Source organism: Chinchilla lanigera, unplaced genomic scaffold (assembly GCF_000276665.1).
Source record: "Chinchilla lanigera isolate Chin_1 unplaced genomic scaffold, ChiLan1.0 scaffold00116, whole genome shotgun sequence".
Taxonomy (NCBI): domain Eukaryota; kingdom Metazoa; phylum Chordata; class Mammalia; order Rodentia; family Chinchillidae; genus Chinchilla; species Chinchilla lanigera.
In genome coordinates this window covers 537,186-557,675 of record NW_004955517.1, presented here as the reverse complement: position 1 = coordinate 557,675, position 20,490 = coordinate 537,186, and the positions used below count along the sequence as shown (strand labels likewise).

At 40.7% G+C, this 20,490-nt stretch overlaps 1 protein-coding gene across 7 annotated transcripts in view; it reads right to left on the bottom strand.

Moving 5' to 3' along the window:
- Positions 1 to 20,490, bottom strand: part of Magi1 (membrane associated guanylate kinase, WW and PDZ domain containing 1) — a 599,700-nt gene that overhangs the window by 96,723 nt on the left and 482,487 nt on the right. For all 7 annotated transcript variants that reach the window (XM_005409004.2, XM_005409005.2, XM_005409007.2 and 4 more), the window contains exons 3-4: positions 18,182 to 18,301; positions 2,169 to 2,375 (exon numbers count right to left, since the gene is read on the bottom strand). In XM_005409004.2, coding sequence (XP_005409061.1) covers positions 2,169 to 2,375; positions 18,182 to 18,301 — 327 coding nt within the window. The remainder of the gene's footprint in view (positions 1 to 2,168; positions 2,376 to 18,181; positions 18,302 to 20,490) is intronic.

The following is a 20,490-nucleotide window of genomic DNA, read 5'->3' as shown; positions in this document are numbered from 1 at the left end:
TATGCTGCTGTTAAGCTAGGCTCAAAGTAGAAGGTAGATTTAATGTGGTTCAAAACACAAAATGCTTTGACACAACAAATCCCACACATGTAGCACAGATTGATGTGCTAAGTTTTTGAAAGAATGAGCTTTAGTATATGACAGATCATCAGTAGTGACAGTTTTAATCTTGTTAGTGAAGGCACAGATGCGACCTGAATTTTGTTTTCTGCAGAAACTAATCACCACATGACTTTAGAGTAATGGCATAGGCTGACATGAGCTTAGAGCCAGAATTTCAAGTGGGGATGATACGGGGTCAGACTGTTTGAGGCACACAGCTTTATAGTAGTTAGAAATAGGAAATATATGAAGACCTACAGTCAACTACGTCTGCTTTGTGCTTGTGTCTTGCTGAGAAGCCTACTTACTATGGCACTTAATGTGGGGCAGGCACACAGCTTTTGGAGGCCCACAAAACCGCTTGGCAGGACTGTTTCATGGCACCTTACCCACCAAGTCTTCTCTTGCTGTGGGCACATCTACGTTTTGGGTTATATGATGGTGTTACTCTTATTTATTGAGCCATCAAGACAATACAGCACTAGATTTTAAAAAAAGATACGTTCATACTTTTTGATAATCTGTTTTAATTTTGGTGAGGACTAGTATAAATGGAGGCAGTAGTCTCAAGGGATGAAGTCAGCTGATTTTAATAAAGACAGACATAAAAAATGTTGAGGTTCTTTTAGATATTGTGGCTATAGAGCCACTGGTCTAGCACATTCTAATTGAGAAAAGAAATTTTCATGGGATCAAATCTGGGATTTGTTAGGAGAAATGTAGAAGGAATTTAATTCTAGCCTGTCAATTAACAGGCAAGTGAGATTAGGCCAAATGTTCATAAAAGATAAACACCAAGAGCCACACCATGGAACCCAGTATTTCCTCCTCCTTTATCTAATATTTCTTGCAACAGGGCTCAGCTATGCCATTGCCATGGTAATAAAGTCATCAAAGAAACTTTTAATTGCCATGTGAACAAATTTTAGGGTTTTCAACTTGGGCGACAGATTTTATAAAACCTCAGAGAAACCCACACAGCCTATAGACAATATTCAGCCATACAGCCTGTGTAAGAAACTTTTCCCTGAATGTTCTATTAAAGTTGGTGATGCTGGAGGGAAATGCAGATCTAGTAAATTTTCCATTCTTTGGGGCTTAGTCTACCAAACTAATGACAAGAGCACGGGGATGTGAAAAAAGGACCACATGAGAGGAAGACCTACTGTGCTGAAAACATAGCTATAACTTTAAAGAATTAAATGTTAGAAAACTAGAAGAAACAAGATGCTTTGCTGAGTCAAGTTATAGGCTGAGGTGACGCACATACTACACAACTATTATAGTCCAAGTTACTACGTAAGGTCAAACCCTGAGGCAGTAGAAAATACACTTGAGTGGTTCTGAGTCACTGCACTTACCCAGGAACACACACTGTAGCCTCTGAATGGTGTCCCCTAGGGGTGTGCAATACCTGGATCATAAGACCTTATGCAGAGGCCCTGTTCTTGGAAATCCCTCCCCTGCCCATGCAGCATGTCTAAGCTAGAGGTACACAGCTCTGAATGGACACACAAACATACACTGCAATCAGAAATACATGCTATATAATAAATGCACAGGAAAGGTCAAATCTTACAATGGTTCTTTTTCCCTTTATACCCCTTGAAGGAGAGTGTTCAGTAAAGTGTGAGAGAAAGGGATGCTGCTCCACACAGCATCAGCTGACATTCAACTGATAAAATAAATTCTCCTATTTCTCTTTATAATAATCAGCCATAATTATGGACATGAGATGTTTCAAGACCAAAACAATCCACAAAGTAAAAAAGTTTAAATATACCATTTTCAAAAAAACATAAACCAAGCTGATATTTCTTGACTTCTTTTTTTATACACTTACCTCCACCTTGATTAAAATATTTGGGGAAAGTTAAAATATTGCTGAGAGGAAGCATAACAGCAGCCTGAGGACAGGACCACTCCTCTCCCAGCACTGGGTGGTCCATTTGAAATCTGGAGACCACTGATTCCTCTCCAGAACAGCACCCTTCTAACTCCTTACCCCTCCCCTCCCCTCCCCTCCCACCCGCTTTCAACCTCATCCACATAGGTCTGGCCTTTACCTGTGAAGCTACTGTTCATTTCAGGGACGTCATCCTCCTCCTCATTCTCTGCATGGGCTATGCCAGCATTCTGCATATCATTGTAGGACTTGGTTCGTTTTGGGGTCGACTGCTTGGAGCCAGACTGAAGGCTTTGCAAGGCATCCGTTGTAATCACTTTCCCACTGACTGGCTGGCTGGGAGGTTTCGGTGTCCCATAATAGTTTCCTAGGTGATGGAGAGACACATTTGCATGCTTCAGAAAGAATACTTTGGTTTTTCTTAAGACTACACATCCAAATCTCTGTGTACTTAAAAAAAAAAAAATAAAACTGGAAAACTAGAGCACACTGTATTTCACTTCTGAAATGGGTTAGTGAAGATGTCTTTGCTATCCAGATACATACGGTGATTGCTGAAGCAGAGAGAAAAGCTGCACTGTTTTGGTGCAAAGAACCTACCAGAGCTAAAAACAAAGGCAGCTGTGCTGAATAGAAAACCTTCACTCTCATTACATTTGAATTTCAATTGGTCATCTTTTTATATATAGACACTAGCATAATGTAGAATCTGATTTAGAGTGAGACTTACAGAAAAATAAAAATTCATTACTGCCAGTATCTTTACAGGCCTGAAAAGTAGAGGTCACCTGCCCTCTTTAAGGGGGAACCAGGGCAACATTTTAGAAAAAGGGCACTGAACCCCACGTGGCGCCTCTTGACCCAAATGGCAGGTGGGTCACGCACGGTGGTGACATCCCTTGCAAGCATTAGCAGGGAGCTCTGTGTCGAAGTGGCAACTTCGGGATTATTCTTCCAGAAATGGCCCATATTTGCTTTTACCTCAAAGTTTGGTTCAAATCCCACTACAATGTATCATGTGATTTTAAATGGTACAATAAGTAGATTCTTTCATCCTATTTTTTAATACACATGTATGTTTTAAATTTGCAATAGAGAAATCTAGCCAGTAAGCTATATTAGAAATACAAAGTTTCTCTTTAAAATTTAAGAGAAAAAAGCAACGATTTTAAAAAATTACCTTATTTGTAACTGAAAGTTTGAAAACGCAGATTTATAAAAGAAATTAAGCAACTGAATAAGCAATAGTGATGGTAGTGATTGGAGTTTCCTGCGGAAAACTTATGTTCAAAAATAAGTTATGTTTTAACAGTTACTTTAAAGAAAGCATTTAGTGAATAGATATGTTCCCTTATAAAAAACATGAAGGTGGTTCATGAATAATCAAAGTTAATTAAAAATAATTAATAATAATACTGACTTTTTCTCTATGTGATAAAAATATCAACATAAAAGTATCACTGACCCACTGAACACTTCAGGTCTTTTAGGCCAAGAAGACAGGAAGTGATACTGAATCCGTCATTAAATCTAAACCAATGTTTGTAAATCTAAGTTTATTTTTTAAAATTTTTTTTCTTTGAAAAATTAAAAACGAAACTAACAAAACAACGATGAAGACAAAATTAAAACAACATAAAGACAATAAAAATGATACATGACCTCAAAACAAAATGATAGGAATTAACAATGGTTGCTACATTACATACTGTTATCTTCAACAAAGTTGCTCAGTCCACCAGACATAAGAATGTAAGATTGACCAAACAATCAAAGACAGTAACAACAATAAAAAAAAAAAACCACTGGAAATGATGCAGAACTTCACCATACAAGATGGTAGGAGTTCAACAATGATTCCTATACTGCACATTGTTGTTTTCAGATCAGTCATTCCGATTACTACATTTAAGCATGCAAAATTGGTCAAGAAAAAAAAGAAAATTTTAAGCATTGACTGTTCCTTTCAATAAAGACATCAGCAACATACCTATTCCAGCTTTCCTTATGTATACATATCAATTTTCGTTATTTTGGTTTTTTTAATGAAAAACAAAATCTAAGTTTAATAAGGCAGAATTTGAATATAATAATAAATCCTGGAAACAATGTCTCTTTCCTATGATCCAATCCCACACTCTAGCCTTGGGACCACATAACCATGAAAGGCAAAAAAAGACCAAAATTTAGTCTTCATGAAATCTACAGGTGAAAAAGAATTGGATTTCATTAAACGTTATCCTTAAAAAGAGGATTTCGTATTTCCTTAAAGTATTTTTTCAATCAAATTTTTGAATATATACGTTCATTTCCTTTGAAGGTGGTGTAATGTCTATGTTGGTAAGGGAACTCTGCACATAAAAATTTAAAAACATGGCAGATTGGAGGGTAATATAATCAAATTACATTATATACATGTGTGACAATGCCACAATGACACTCAACATTTTGCAAAAATTCCCACATGCTAATAAATGTATCTATTGGACAAAAAGGAAAAATAAAAAAGGGGCTCCATATGTAGATGAGCCATCGCATGCAGGAATTTTAAGTGCATTCTCTTGGCCTTCACTCAGCTCACTCATTACAGCCTTGCCCAGAAGGCGATCTATCAAAGGTTGCAAGACCTCCCTTAAGATTCCCAGCTCACAGGCACAGCAAGCAAGCGAGCAAAGAGGCTGAGGACAGGCAACCCACAAGTCCTCAGGGCTCGCTTGGAACAAGGAGAAGCCCAGTCCATGACCCAGGCCTTCCTCCAGGGGCAAGGACGCCAAGGTGTCCACTTTTTCCTTGACTAAAGACTATTTAGTGAGGGTTAGGAAAGTAAAATGGTTAACTATTTAAAAACAAAGTCCAAGGGGGTTATAGCTCAGTGGCACAAGCGCCTACCTGGCAAGTGCAAGGTCCTGAGTTCGATCCCCAGTACCGCAAAAAAAAAAAAAAAACAAAGTCCAACAGAGTGAAAAAATAGAATTATAGTACTATTGAACTTGATTGTAATTCCTTACCACCACTATTACACCAGGTACGTTTTAAATAGACTAATGTCTATAAATAAGAACCCACTGCAAGGTGTAACCAAAGGTAGAGACTCCTTACTCCTAAGTTCATAATTTTATAATCACAAAATTCACTCTCAGTAACATTAAAGTCATATTCTTAAAATTATTATCATTTAAAAAACAATTAAATCTTTATATCCACAGTTAATAGCAGAAGTGCCTGGAAAATAAAAGTTCCACCTACATTTGGCAAATACGTGTGGATTTTCCAGTAGGTGTCTGTCCTTGGTTTTCAATTTCAAAGTCTTTTTAAATTAATAAACGATTAGTTGATTTATTAATGTAAGCACACAAAATAATCCATTCATTCAGAACTGTTTCTTTTTTAGAAATTAGTGTAAGATTGGAGAATGATCCAGTATGTATTAGGTTGAACTGTATGAAATTGTTGTTATACATCTGTCTTGGTTACTTTTTTTGTTGTTGTTGAGACGAAATACCCATCACCCAAAATTAAGGAAGGAAAAGTTTATTTAGCTCACAGTTTGTGGAGGTTTTAGTCCATATTTGGCTGGCTCCGAGGCAGAAGATAGCAAAGCAACAAGAGCAAAGGGGGGAATGGCAGCCGAACGGCAAAGCAGCCAGAGCAAAAGGGAGAAATGGCGGCAAGCAGTTTCTTTTTTTTTTTTTCTTACATTGTAAACAGGCCTGTTTTGGGGTTTTTTTGTAGCTTTTTTTTGATGATCTATGGTCCTGGCTTTTTTAAACTGAGGTTTTTAGTGTATCTTTTGTTTTATATTTACAGCTTTATATATTGCTCCCTCAGGGGCACACTGCCTGGCCTCCCAGGCCTTTTGAAATCTGGGTGGAAGCCTTTTCAACCTCAGAACTCTTGTATTTTTTATGTATTGAAAGCCAGGGCCACATGGATGATAAGGTCTGTTGCCATCTGGAACAGTAGCCAAGCTTTTTTTTTTTTTGGCCATAGGGGTCAAGTGACTGGATCACTGGGCACTCTGAATCTAATTTTGAGGAACAAATTTTTTATGTTGCCGCCATTTTGAAACCTGGTGCAGCTGCCACCGCCATTTTGGAACATGGTGCTCTGTGGCTTTTTTTTTAAGGCAAGGTCTTTTGCATTTGCAGTTTGGAGGCTGCAAAGGGTAGAGAGTTGCTGCTTGTGGTGTCTTTAGGCCATCTTTTTTATTTTCTTGTTTTTTCTCAGCAATGGAGATCTCTTTAGCCTTATTTTTGCAGTCTACAGCTTTATTGGAGCTTTTTTTTGGCCAAACTCACAACATTTTAAATCATCTTGTTGGGCTCTTTGCTCTTGATTTTTAATATAAATCCGGCTAAAAGCCCCCAACAATAGTCATGTAACTTTCCCAACATTTGAGTGCCTGGGAAACTTCTCTTGCCAGATTAATCAGTCCACTGCCGCCCTTAATCTCAGTCTTAGGCAAAGTCTCTGGACACGAACAAAACCCAGACAAACTTTCTGCCAAGCCATAACATACACCGCCTGGAGTCCTTCTTTCCAGCAGAGACCTCCTGAACCTGGTCTTTACCGGCACGATTTTTATCAGCCTTCTGGTCTTTGGAGCTCTGACCAGAACCTCCCAGACAGAACAGCCAAAGGTGTTTTAACGCTTTTCTTTTAGGCGACATCTTTGAACCTTTCCGAACACTTCCCACAAGCCATTTCCAAAGGCTCTTGAACCACATGGTCAGGTATAGTCACAGCAATGACCCCCCTCCTGGTACCAAATTCTGTCTTGGTTACTTTTTTTTTGTTGCGGAGACAAAATAACCAATATCCAAAACGAAGGAAGGAAAGGTTTATTTAGCTCACAGTTTGTGGAGGTTTCAGTCCATACTTGGCTGGCTCCGAGGCAGAAGACAGCAAAGCAACAAGAGCAAAGCAGGGAATGGCAGCTGAACAGCAAAGCAGCCAGAGCAAAAGGGAGGAATGGCGGCAAGCAGCCTCTTTTTTCCTTACATTGTAAACAGGCTATCCCCACCTAAGCGGCATGTAGCTCTCACATAATCTCTATGCCCTCCTCTTTTACAGGCTCAGGGTGTATATAAAGTAAGCACCTTGGCTTTCTGCTGAGTCACTTAGCCAAACCTCTGGACTCCCCAAGTTGACACAATGTACCAACCATAACAGTATCTATCAATCTATCAAGATACAGCAGAGTTCAAAGTTCACCACTAATTCACTACACAACACACTACACAAAAATGTCCTCAACAAGACATTTTTACATGTTTTAATAAATCTTTGCCCTCTACCTTGAAATTCTAAGAGAAGTTATTTTACACCTACAGCACTGTTATAAGGGTAAAATAAGAAAAAGGGCTGGGGAGGTAGCTCAGTACAAAAGTCCTAGGTTCAATCCTCAGACACACACATATGCACATACACACCATTTAAAGCTTTCACTCAAAATACAAGTTGGTCACTACATGAGACTGGGTAAGTGATACCTATTGCTGACACTGTGTGTCACAGTCTTTTAAGTTGAGGTCCACGCCACACTGTGTAAGGGTTAATGGAAACCTGTATCTACAGTGCCCAGTCCAAGGGAGCTGACCATTCTGCTCACTGCTGTAGGTAAGCAAGGAGCCAATGACCACAGAACCAAGCCTTCCATAGCACCTGGACACAGCACTTTTGACACAAGAAGTGGAGCACAAGCTGCAGTGACCCTGGGGGACTATCTTCCAACACACAGGGCTTCCTGCATGCACTCTGTCAGCTATAAGCCATCGTAAGTATGCTATAGTTCCAATGTTTTATGCTTCTCATTTAGTGAGTGTCACAGAAAAGCCTCTATCTAGTGGTAGAATTGCAGACGGTTCAAACGTTCCCTCAGAGATATGTCTTGGTGTCCATCATTTAAAAACGGACTGTTTCCCACTGAAAGCTAGATTCTCAGTATCACTAGAAAAACTGTACAGTCTATCCTCGTTCTCCAGCTCTTCTGCACAATGCTGATAGGCACAGTGTCTCAAGCTAATTTGCCCCAACATACTCAAGGAATCGAGGGTTCAAACAGACAAGTTTATCCTTTACTGTTGGTGTTGCTTGGCCCCAACCCAGAAGAGAACTCAGTGGTTTTGCAGTGCAAAGGACTGGGCAGAAACAGGGGCGTGATCAGAGGTATAAGGAGAAATGTACAAAAATCTAAAACTTCTGAAACTCCTCAGTAGTTCACAAATCAATCTTTAAACTGATTTAAAGGATGGGCAACTGAGAGGATGGGCAATGTGCAGCACCCCATGGGTACTATGGGGCCTTGTCGCCAGTACCCAGTCTGTTCATCCTCTTGCCCAGTCTGCCTGGCCCCTCAGGGTTATAGCTCACAACACTTAACCTAAAGGAAAACTCTTCTTCGTACCGGAGGGTGCGCTCTGCTCATAAAATGATCAAGCCGTGTGTAACCATCATGGAAATGCAAACCTTGCAGCAAGTACGCATTACGCACAGGAGACTGTGGTATTAAGGAAAAATCATTTGATGAATTATACATGATTTAAAAGTTAATTGAGGTAACTCCCTGGCAGACTATACAGTGTCTAGGATCCTTGAGCTTGACTCTTCCATGGTCTGCAGGTTACCTACCCGACACACACTTCCTGAGGAGACCAGGCCCCCTCTCCAGTAAGAAAGCTCTCTGCTGCTATCTCCAGAACTGGCTCTGTGATGAGACTCAGCAGAGGTGGTGGCTCAGGAGGGGAGGGGAGGGGAGGCACTGTTGGCCTTAATTAGTAGAATCACTCTTTGGCCACGAAAAGTCAAGGAAAATACTTTCTGACACATTTAAAAATTAATGGGGCCTGGAAAATCAATATTTAGAGCTTTATAAAATATTTAAGGAAGACTAAAACCCTAGATTTTGAGTAAGAATGAATCCAATCTCTCTGGCCTCTCAACTTGTACAACATTAGCGTTCATTCATTTCTTCACAGGGAATCCTTTCACACTATATAGGCGCTCTGCTAAGCACTGGGAAGAAAACTTTATCAGAACCTGCTGCTGACAATGGTTCTACATAGCACCTATCACTTCCCTCAAACTTGAATGTACAAGCAATCAAAGTGCATGAAACGTACATGCTGATGTAATACGTCAGGGTGGGCCTGCGAGCTGACACTCCTAACAAGTATGCAGGTGCGGCTGCTGCTTGCCGGGGGTCACCCTCTGCAGAGGAATTCTTCCTCTTGCGCAAAGGAGGAACGCAGAGTCCCAGAGCAGCAGCACAGTCTCCCGTGGGGTCACGTGCTTGATCCTTGGCTAGTCCAGGGCAAATGCGGAGGGTGTTAGGGAGCCTTTCTTCCTACAGGACAAGTTTTCCAAAGCGAGCCGTAGCGGGCAGAAGGAGCTTTCCTTGTTTTTACAGAGAGGTGTTTACAAAATGCCTACTCTCTTCACTGCGTAGACTCACTCAGGTCTGGCGGACTTCTAGCACAGCTGTTCTGGGTGTGGCCTCACGGCCCTGAGGGATTTGGCCTGGCCTGCTCTCCAGGTACTTTCTTTTGCTCTTCTGGCTCTGAGCCTTCTGGGCTTTGGTGCTCAGCCCTCACACAGAATCTGTATTTGGGCTGGGGATATGGCTTAAGGGCAGAGCCTTGCTTAGCACGCAAGACACCCTGGATTCATTCTCAGTACCAAAGAAGATGAAAGGAGGACAGAAAGGAGGAAGAGGCAGTGGCAGCTGCGGCCTTTATTATATTAGCTCCTAGATACCAACAGGGAAACGTGTAACTCTCCTCCCTAATGCCTTTGCTGTGTTTGCCAGACTGTTTACTTAATCTGCATCTGTCTTTACCCTTAGACTGTAAGCTCCATAAGAACACACCTGTTTTTATGCACCTGTATTCCCAGGCCTTACGTAGTACCATGTACATACTGTCACTCAAGAATTTTTTTCAGAATAAGTGAATGAGTAAGTAGAGATAGTATATGTAAAAGCTACTCAGGGATCCTCCCAAACCCCTGCATTGTAGATCCGGTTTTTAAGGAGTGACTCATGGCAGCTTCTCTCCACCCACTGGTCACATCTGAATTCCCACAGATCTGTGTTACTTTGCTTTGCCACTCACTTGCTCAACACATGATGGTGTCATCCATGTAACTCTCATTACTTTCTCTTTACAACTCCTTTTCCACATTCTGCAAAATATCTTTTGCATGCACAGAAAAATAACAAACCAATATCCTATAATTAGGAATTTATCTTTCTTTGCAAGTGACTTTGAATGTAAGACTGAGGAGGAGAGTAAAAGTTAATATTAGTAACACTCTTACAGAAAAAGGCACCAATACTCCTATTTTCAGATGAAACTAAGATTACTATAATTCACACTGATGACTGGCATTAAAGCAGATTTGTCTGTCTCCAATGTCTACATGCTGAACTCCAGAAATCCATAGAGATCTCTGAGCAGGGAATGAAGAATCACTTCCTTGGCTCCAGTCTCCCCATCTGCGTATGCAAGGAAACAGCCAATAATGGCACAGATTTCATTTGGTTACTTTCATTATCAACAAAGAACATTCCAAACGGAGTTTGCCAACAGAGCTTATCACAACAGACGCTCCCAGGGCCTGCCAAAGAACAGGACTCCAGACGGTCTCATTTTCCTCAATGACAAACAAGAGCTCACTTTACCCCTGCTTTATCTCTGTGTCCCCAAAAAGTTTACCGCTAGCAGCTGTTTTTCTGCAGGCCTTCTAGGAAACAATATAATAACGTTATTGAATGCTGATAACCTCTTCCTAATTAACACTCAGAAATATGCAATCCATAACTCCACTCTGAAATGCCATCATGCACTGCACTTCTATGCTAAAGGAAAACCTTTGCAATGCTCAAAGTGTATAATCAGATTATTCTACTCCAGGGCCATTTGTAAAACAGGCATATTTGGAATTTTCCCCACCGAAATAGTTCATCCCTTGTAAGGTTTCTTCTAGGAACTCCCAAGGGCTGGCAGAAGCAGCCACCTCCCTTGTGGAGTGAAAATGTCAACAAGAAAAAAAAAAAGAGGAAAGCAAGGTAAAAATGGAGATAGTACAGTTGATTTATTTCAAGTACCATATCAAATAAATTAGCTCAGTGCATAATTAGGGATTTGGGCCAAGGAATTTGTTATCTTCTCTGACTTATCTTTCTGACTTTCTGCCAGTGACAGAATGAGGAGTTGGTTCAAACTGCAAAGCAGAGATCAATGACAAAGTCTACTAAGAACTCCTGTGTCTGGTGACAAGTGATTGCTCATCCCCAACAGGAAGGTCTTTGCTTGGTGATGGCAGTATATGCACAGTATTGCCTGAGGAGATGGGGGTTCCAAGATGAACTGCTTCTCCATCCCCAAAGCTAGCCTATTACATTATTTCTTATCTTGATAAATGGCACCACATCTGTCTCTGTACAGAGACCAAGAGGTATCCTAGGAGGATTACGATCATCAGCATTTTTTACCTTATTCTCATGATAATCAATACACTACCCAAATCCAGTTGTATAATTACATACATAGCTCCAGACAAAATCAACTCTCTACCACCACCACCAGGCAACCAAAAGTCAATTCCAACTTTGGTAACCAGATAAAACATGTGGGTGTTCCAAATATTGATTTGCTGCACCTAACAACCTAACTGCAGTTCACCTATCAGCTCTCACCTCAATGACTACGTTCACAGGTGAAGCTTTTCCTGATTTGAAAGACATGGAATCTGCCCATCCTGTGGTCTCCTTTAAATATCTTAATACACTGACAATTGACTATCTGCTTGATTTTCAGAATAATGTGTTTTGTCCATAAGACACTAAGAATTAAAAAGACGTGACCATGTCTGTTTTCGTTTAGCATCTTATCTTTAATGAGTAAGTGAATGAATACACAGACTAGTCATCAAGCTACAAAAGAAGAGTTAGTTTTGGGCATCTAGGATATCACAGCACCCTAAGTTACCTGTGACATGACCCCAGAAACAGATGCATAGTGAGGCTCTGTCCTCAAACCCCTTTAGAGTCTCAGACCAGTTTCTCTCTGGACCTCAGCACTGTCATCTGACAAGGTGAGCTCGACCACATTTCCACTCTCAAATCAGCCTGCTAATCTAAATCTAAGGCAAACGTTGGGCCCAAGAGGAAATCTGAGGGTTATCAGGCTTTGAGGACCTATTGGTTCACTCTCCTTGTCATATCGCATGTCCCAGAATGTTCCTCAAAAGAAGACTGATATCCCTCAACAGTAATGTCCTCTTTCAGAGGATTCAAACTTACGTTTTTTAAAAGGCGCTTACCTCCAGATTTGCTTTGCTATGTGCAGCTGGCTGGCCAGGAGGGAGAGGGTCTTTCGAGGCCTTTCTTCTGCCTGTTAGGATGGCTTTCATTCTAACATGGCACTGGAATACAGCAGCTACTGGCCACGTGTGGCTACCCAAACATAAGGAGCTTATGTATTAAATGTGATTGAACTTGAAGTCCAGCTGCGCAGTGCCAGAACCCACGTAGCTTCTGGGCACTACAAGGGGTTGCTGAGAATACCGAATAACCTCCAGCCCAGAACAGACAGCACTGGTTCTAAAGGAAGTCAGCTGTGGCACATTCTCCCCTGTAGAAGACATCATTCTAATCTTCTCTTCTTCACTACTCCCTCTCTCTGGACTAAGCTCAAACACTGCTCCTGAGCCACTTGTGGCGCTTTCACAGCGGTGCTTCCCTCCACTGGGGGGCTCGATGAGAGGCTGTGGGAGTACCCTCGAGCTCCCTCTCACAGCACTTCATTTTTCTTAAAATGGTTTACCTTTACGTGTCCCACCAGCCTGTGGCACTGTAGACTACAGACCCTAGGGCCAGAGGAACCGGGTGTGCACCCAGCTCTGTGTTTGGCTCACCATGCGAACACGGCAAAAATCACTGGCATCTCTGAGAGTTCCGTTGCTCTTTTGTAAAATGAGCTTAAATTAAGCAAAACCCAATGTATAGGCTGGTTAGGAGGATTAAATAAAATGGTACGTCAAATGCCTCTGAGAACATTCAGCACATAATTGGTACTGCACAGAGCTAGCAAAAAAATAGTAACTACCAAGTATAGGCACCCTCCAAGGCAGAGCTGCTTTGGTGTTCTGTCCTACACATCATATCCTTAGCCTTGAGAGGAAATCAGTGCACAATAAATATTCACTGACACAAACTGTTCATGCATTAAGAGCTTTTGAGCACTTAAAATCTCAGGCACAAGAACTAGTTGAGCCCAGGAATTTAGGACCAGGCTGGCAACAGAGCAAGACCCTGTCTCAAAGGAAATCACACTAACCAACACACACCACACTGCCAGGAACAGAAAGTCACAGTGCACGCGGAGCCCTATGGCAGGTTGTGAGGCAGAGGGCACCCTAAATGTCCACCTGCAGAAGACTAGCTCAATAAAGTAAGCATGTCCACATCAGTACTTAGATACTGAGCAGCATTTATAAAGAAAAAGGTAAAATTGCATGGGGTAATGTGAAAAGATCTCCAAGGCATAGTAAGTGCAAAGGGCAAGAACAAAGTCAAGTAAATAAGAATACCTATGCTGTGCACATATATTTTCTGAACATTTGTGCTAGATTTCTAAACAATGGCTACCTACAGGGAAGAAAACAAGCAACTTGGACTTGCATATTTTAAGCTCTTCACTGTGGGGTTTTGTATCACTGTGTTCGTTGGTTTTCCATTACTATAACAAAATAGTTAAGATGCTCCACTTTTAAACAAGGACAGTTTTACCTGGCTCAGAGTCTCGGGGAATCCAGTCCACAAGCGATTAAACCTTTTGCTTTGGGCTTGTGGCAGAGCAACACATCGTTGTGGGAAATGGATGATGGCGCCATCTGCTCACCTCACTTGGCTGGGAAGCAGAGAGGAGGCACCAACATCTCAATGTCCCCTTCAAGGGCACGACCCCAGCAGGACTGGAGGACGTCCAACTAGGCCCCATCTCTTACAGGCTCTGCCATCTCCAAGAGTGCCCCGGGCTGGGGGACCACGCCCAGGCCTCTGCGAGACACCTACCCATGCCACAGCAGCAAGCACCTTTACTACTTTTACTTAGAATTTGACAAGAGTCTTGCATTACAGAATGCTCTCTGGTGTGGTGCTAGACTTTTCCTCTCTGGCCTTGCTAGAGGCCAGGAGAAAGGCAGTGAGGTAAAAAGATGGTTAGCACCACGAAGTAAGTAGAGCTGTTTTACTGCCAAATCCGCTGGTTTGCCTACTAGAAAAGAAAGGGTGGGAGTCCACTGTGGCAGCAATTTCCAACCAGTCTTATGTGTAAATAAGAGAGCTAATGCTGACGGAGAGGTTACGTGTGTGAAGCACTTGACGAAGCCCTTTCCATTACTGTCTCATTTAGTCTACCTAGGAGGAAGCCCTATGACTATCCTCATTTTACCAAAGGGAAAATGGATACATGGAACATTAAGTAACTTGCCAAAGGACACATGGCCCAACAGCTGAGGGCTTGTGGCAAAATCTAGGGCTTGTGACACAGAGCCTGTCTGCTCCTTAGGGTCCACAGCAGACAGCATCAAGGGCTGGGCAAGGGAGGCCAGGCAAAGGAACTTATTAGCACTGCTCTCAGAACAGTATCTGACATTTAACAAAAATTGCACTTTGCTGTCTCTCCACTTGCATGAGTCAATACAATATACCGCTGTTGGTTCCAAGAAATTATGAGCCAGCTCATAGGGTAGAGAAATTAAACCACTAAAAGATCAAAGGCTGAACACTACATATTCAAATCGATAAAAGGTACAGAGGATTAACTTGAGACATAAGACTCTAAAATAACCAACTAGCATTCACAAAAAGACAGTCTTATTTAAGACAGCTGATATTTTCTGAAAAATATTTACCTCCTTATTCCTAAACATCAGCAACTTACACTGAAGTACTAATGGGTTATTTGTTACACCCAGGATATTCTTGGGATGTTCAGGAAAGAGTACAGGATCTGAAAGTCAAATGGAGCTGGGTTTGGTTCCTGATCCAGCAACAGCTATACAGCCTTGAAACAGTTACAAAATGCTCTTGATCTCAGCATTCCCATCCAAAAAGTCAGTAAAAGGAACAGCTAGTCTTGTTGCATGATGAATTAATTGAGAAAAAGAACCTACTCAGCCTATATATAATCTGTGACACAAACACTGAGTATAGTCTTTCTCTAAAGTCTTTCTCCAAATAAAATTGTTGATTAAATCATCAGCCTTTTCCTTCCCATCCTACACTCTTTTGTTGTGTCTCTCCAAAAATGTAAACAGACATTGTGTATTTGGGAACTCATGCTCCTCAGATTGAGTCAGATAAGAACACTTCAGGGACAGGGATACAGCTCAACGGCACAGCACCTGCCTGGCAAGCACAAGGTCCTGAGTTTGATTCTCGGTACACAAAACAAACAAACAAACAAAAAAATAAATGCAATAGATAAGAACAATTCACTATCTACTAACCAAGAAGGGTTTGCACTTGCTCTACTGAAGTGGTGGTGATTTTAGGTAGATTCAAATGAACAAGAAACTCCTCATGCACACTTGACTACCTTCCCCTCCTCACCGTACTACTGGTCCTTCCTCACATATCCTCATCCAGCCCAGAGGCCACCTAGCTACATTCATTTCCTACTGATAATTAGCAGTAGCCAAACGTTATACTCCTAGGTTCACAATCAGCTACTTGAGGAGCACATAAATACCGTCCCATGTATGTATACAATTTGGACCACGCTATTGGTGTGCCCTTGCTTTTCCAGAGACAACCACACCAGAAACTGCAGACCTAAAATTCATGATTCCTTGACTTCTAGGCACTCTGTACTGGGGGCTTTCATCACATCAAAGCTATGCTATTCCAAATAAAATAATAATCAACTTCTTATCTTTTGTTTTTAAACCTAATATTTAAAATGCCCTTGTGATAACATAATACATCTAAATTTTAAGAGTTTATACATATAACTGACCAAAGTAATAATTTGACTAAGTTAGTACATCTTACTATGCCACTTCTGTCTCATTAAAGAACACTCTAGAGAATAATCAAGCTACAGTAGCCTTCAGAAAAAAAATTTAGACGACGTACAAATGACCAAGCAAGAAAAATAAACCCAACATCATTAATCTCAAAAATGCAAACAAAACCACAGTGAGATTACATGTCATTCCAGTTAGAATGGCTATTACTGAAAAGATCAAAAATAAATGCTACTAAAGATATGGAGATAAGAGACCCTTTACATATTGAATATAAGTTAGTATAGCCATTATGGAAACCAGTATGGAACAGCCTTAGAAAACTAGAAACAGAACAACCATATATTTAGCAATTCCACTACTGACTGGATACCCAAAGGAAAGCAAAATGTGTTAAAGGTGTGACTACACTTCCATGCTTATCTCTACTTAGAAAACAGCAAGGGTATGGAATCAACCTAGTTGTGCAGGGACATACGACTGGATATAGAAAATGTGCTTTACATATGCAACAGACTATTATCCAGCCACAACAAGACACACCCCTGTCACTGGTGGCATCATGGGTAACATGAAGGCTCTGTGAAGTAATTCAGGCTCACAAGATACGTGCCTTAGGCTGTCATGTTTGTGAAAACCAAAGGAGCTGATCCTACAGAGTAGAGCACAGACAGTGACAACAGAGACTGGGGAGGAGATTGAGGTAGGGAGAGGCTAGGGGCGTCCACGAAAGAGGGATACAGCTAGAGAGGAGGATCACTACTAAAGTTCGGATCCAGAGTAGAGTAAATAACCATATTAGACAAAATTAATTACATATTTCAGAATAGTAGAGAGGATTTCAAATATTCCTGACCAAGAAATGATAACTGTTGTAGTGATGGGTATGCCAATTACTCTGGTCAGATCACTACACATTTTATACATGTAACAAACACCAAATACCATACACATATAATTATTATGTTAATTAAAATTTTAAAAAATTAAAAATCAACTTAGATAAATATCCATTTATGAAAAACCAGTTCAATAAAGTAAAATAGGGCTGGGGATTTAGCTCAGTGGCAAAGCGCCTGCCTGGCAAGCGCAAGGTCGTGAGTTCGGCTCCCGGTACCGGAGAAAAACCAAAAAAAAAAAAAAAAATAATAATAATAATAATAATAAAGTAAAATATAAAATAAATAAATAAGGGAAATGCAACTTTCTCCCCACATTTGTTTTTGACCTATTGATCCCATGTGTGGGATCTCAGCCTATATTATAGTTTTACATGTGTGAAATGATATATGCTCACATTATTAAATACAGCAGTGTTCTGATAGATAAAAAAATCAAAATAACCCAAGTGTTTTTCTAGGAGGAACTAGTTAAATAAATTATGATATACTCAAACAAAGAAATCATACAAAGAATGGAAGAGGTGCTCTGTTACTGAACTGGAAAGACCTCCTAAGAGACTAGGTTAAACAAAAAGAGCAAGAAGCCAAGCAGTGTGTACTGTACAAGCAGGCAAGACATAAAAACACATACATGTGCACACATTTTCTATTTACCTAAAGAAACTTCAGAAAAGTAATCAAAAACCACCAGTTGTTCATAACATAGCTTATAATATTAAGGTGAAAATTTGGCAAATGGCAAACAGGTAAATGAAGATTACTTATTAAAAATAATAATTATTACTCTATTTCTACTATCATAAAAATACTTTGCCTTATGAACTATGTGAATATATCTATATAAATGTATTTTCTACTAAAATACATTAAAAACTAGCACGTGAAAAGAATGTGTTTTATTCCTTCAAATGAAAACAGCACTACCTACAAGGTCATATTTTGCCATTACCCATGATTCTTCTTCCTCTGTTAGAATATCACATATGTCCATATTAAAAAACAAAGCATACTTATTTAAATTAATAGACTAAAAGAGAAAACTTTTGGAGGAAGATAAATCATTTTAAAGAGCTCCACAACCCTATTCCACGTATTTTATTATTTTACCCATAGCAAGGAGCCCTGTAATCCCATTATTGGTTTAGATCCCCACAGTCCTCGACACATTCTGCCTGGAAGGGTGGGTTCCCTAGGCTGCCCAGGAGACACACGTTCTCCTGTGGCCAGAGCACCTTACCTTCATAGGTGCCGACTTCCAGAAGAGTCCCACTCTGCTCGAGGTCCAAGAATTCCTTCACAGTCAGAAAATTGTAATCCACACCAGGCACTTCTCCTTCTCTGGGAGATCGGGTTGTGCCTATAGCACAAAAGACAAAGCCATCAGTCCACCAGAACAGGAAGTTCCACATCCAGGTGCAATTAACCTAACCTGCTCAGTAAGCCAACTTATCTGCCACTTACCTGTCCAGACAGAGACCTGGGAGAGGCAACTTCCTACTAGCAGAATAGCATCCTCAAGTGCCCCTGCAGTCAGGAACCCAGACAGGTTCACCACTTCTTAAAAATGTACTGAATCAAATAGGTGAATTGGATATTACACAGACAAGATTTTCTACTAGCAGCTTTTAGTACTCAAGTAAATACTACAATCATCTACCCTAAGCTCAGAGTTTAAGGAATTTGTATTTTTATCACAGGCCTTAAAATCCTTGTGCTTCTCACTGCATCTGGCAAGTTCCAATGTAATAAGCCCTTTGAAGAATATGACACCCACTGCATAAACATATCACTAGAGAAACAGGACTGCCTGAGTTCTGTGGATGCACATCTCCCTGGGGTTAAAATGCTGCTGGCTCTCCACGGGATATGCTCGGTAAACAGGCCACCCATGAGTTTTGTCTACAGAGAAAGGACACTGCATTTGGTAGAAAAATTATCTCCTTGAATTAATGTGGTCATATTCTCAATGCCTAATAAATGTAACAGTTTCTCTTAAGAAATAATACAGAACTAAGTTCAGCCAGCCAAGGTTCTGGGCTGCAGATCTATCATTTTAACCCAGCCTCAAGCAAAAGTATGGCACAATGTGCAAAATGTTACTTAGACATAAAGCAAGTAAAGAAGCTAAGGTGCAATTATACCGCATGTACTAGCACCTATATTAAATGCTAAGCAATTATACCATGCGTACTAGCACCGGAAGATCAAAACAAAGCAAAAATTGTGATTTCTGCTTCTACACACATCAGGTGATACGACCAGCACTTAGTTTGCAAAGCATCATTATATCAATGATAGTGGTTTAAGGTTTTCCTTTCTAGTAAGTATGGATTTTTCCCTATTCCAATGATGCTTTTTCTTTTAACTTTACAGCCACTAAGTAACTGCTGTACGTGCCTAGCAGCTTCCACATTCCTAGCACTGTGCACTCTCACCCTCTGCCTATAGGAATGACCACGTGCACACACCTGCCTCAGACAGCCACAGTTGCCCTCAGTCAAAAACCTCAGACCTGTTGCACACTTTTCTCAGGCTTAAGTGTACTGAACTTTGAAAATATCTGTAATCTGAATGTTTTAAATACCTGCAAACTGTTCACACAATGGTTGTACTGCAATGTCTGCTTCTTATGCTCAGCATACGGGGGGCTTTCTACAGGCAAAGAAATTTGCTTCTGTTTGTTTCCACAGATCTACTCTTATACTCTCTTCTTATTTGTTCTCACTTCTGGCACTGTGGTGGGTAATAGATCATTCACAACACCTACGGCTCCTTCTCAAGTGTCAGGCACACTGTGACTTAGTTCTCAAGGAAATTAGAAGGAGTTTCATATGATGTTGAAGAGCAAGGGTCTGAGTGAGGACAGGCTCACTGTCTGGATCCTCAAACTGTGGTCTCAGACATGCTCCTTAGTTTCTGTTACTTCTCAGCGTTTCCACAGTGAAACACAGCTAATACCCGCACTTACACCATAGGTGTTCGCTGTGTGTACTGAATAAGACAATTCCTTAGAGGGATTAGTTCAGTAATTGTCAGTAGATACCACAGTTTATATTCTTGTTAGAATGAAGTGAGTTGACTGACTTTCACAGTTCAAATCCCACTATAATAATCTGATACTATACACATATATGTGTACATGCATATATGTGTATGTGCCATTGTATGTTTCATTTATTTAATAAATATGTTCAAAGGTCCCTAAACAAGCCAAACACTGAGAAAACACTGCTAAATAAGACAAAATCCTTACTTTAATGAAGTTTATATGTTACTGAGAGAAAATAACGTGTGGATAAAAACAGCACATAATTTCATATAGAAATAATTCTGTGGGTTAAAATGTTAGATGGCATCTTGAAGCAATGTAGGCTAAAGGGCTAGAGACCTTTCAGGGGGAATCTAGCTCAGCAGCAGGGAAGGAAGGAATTTTAGGTAGGTGAGAGAAGAAAGCAAGCCTGGCTCATGCAAAGCGATGGAAAGCATCCCAGGACAATGGGACGGCTGAACGCACTCTCATCCTCAGCCCCTGGGAATCCGCAGAGC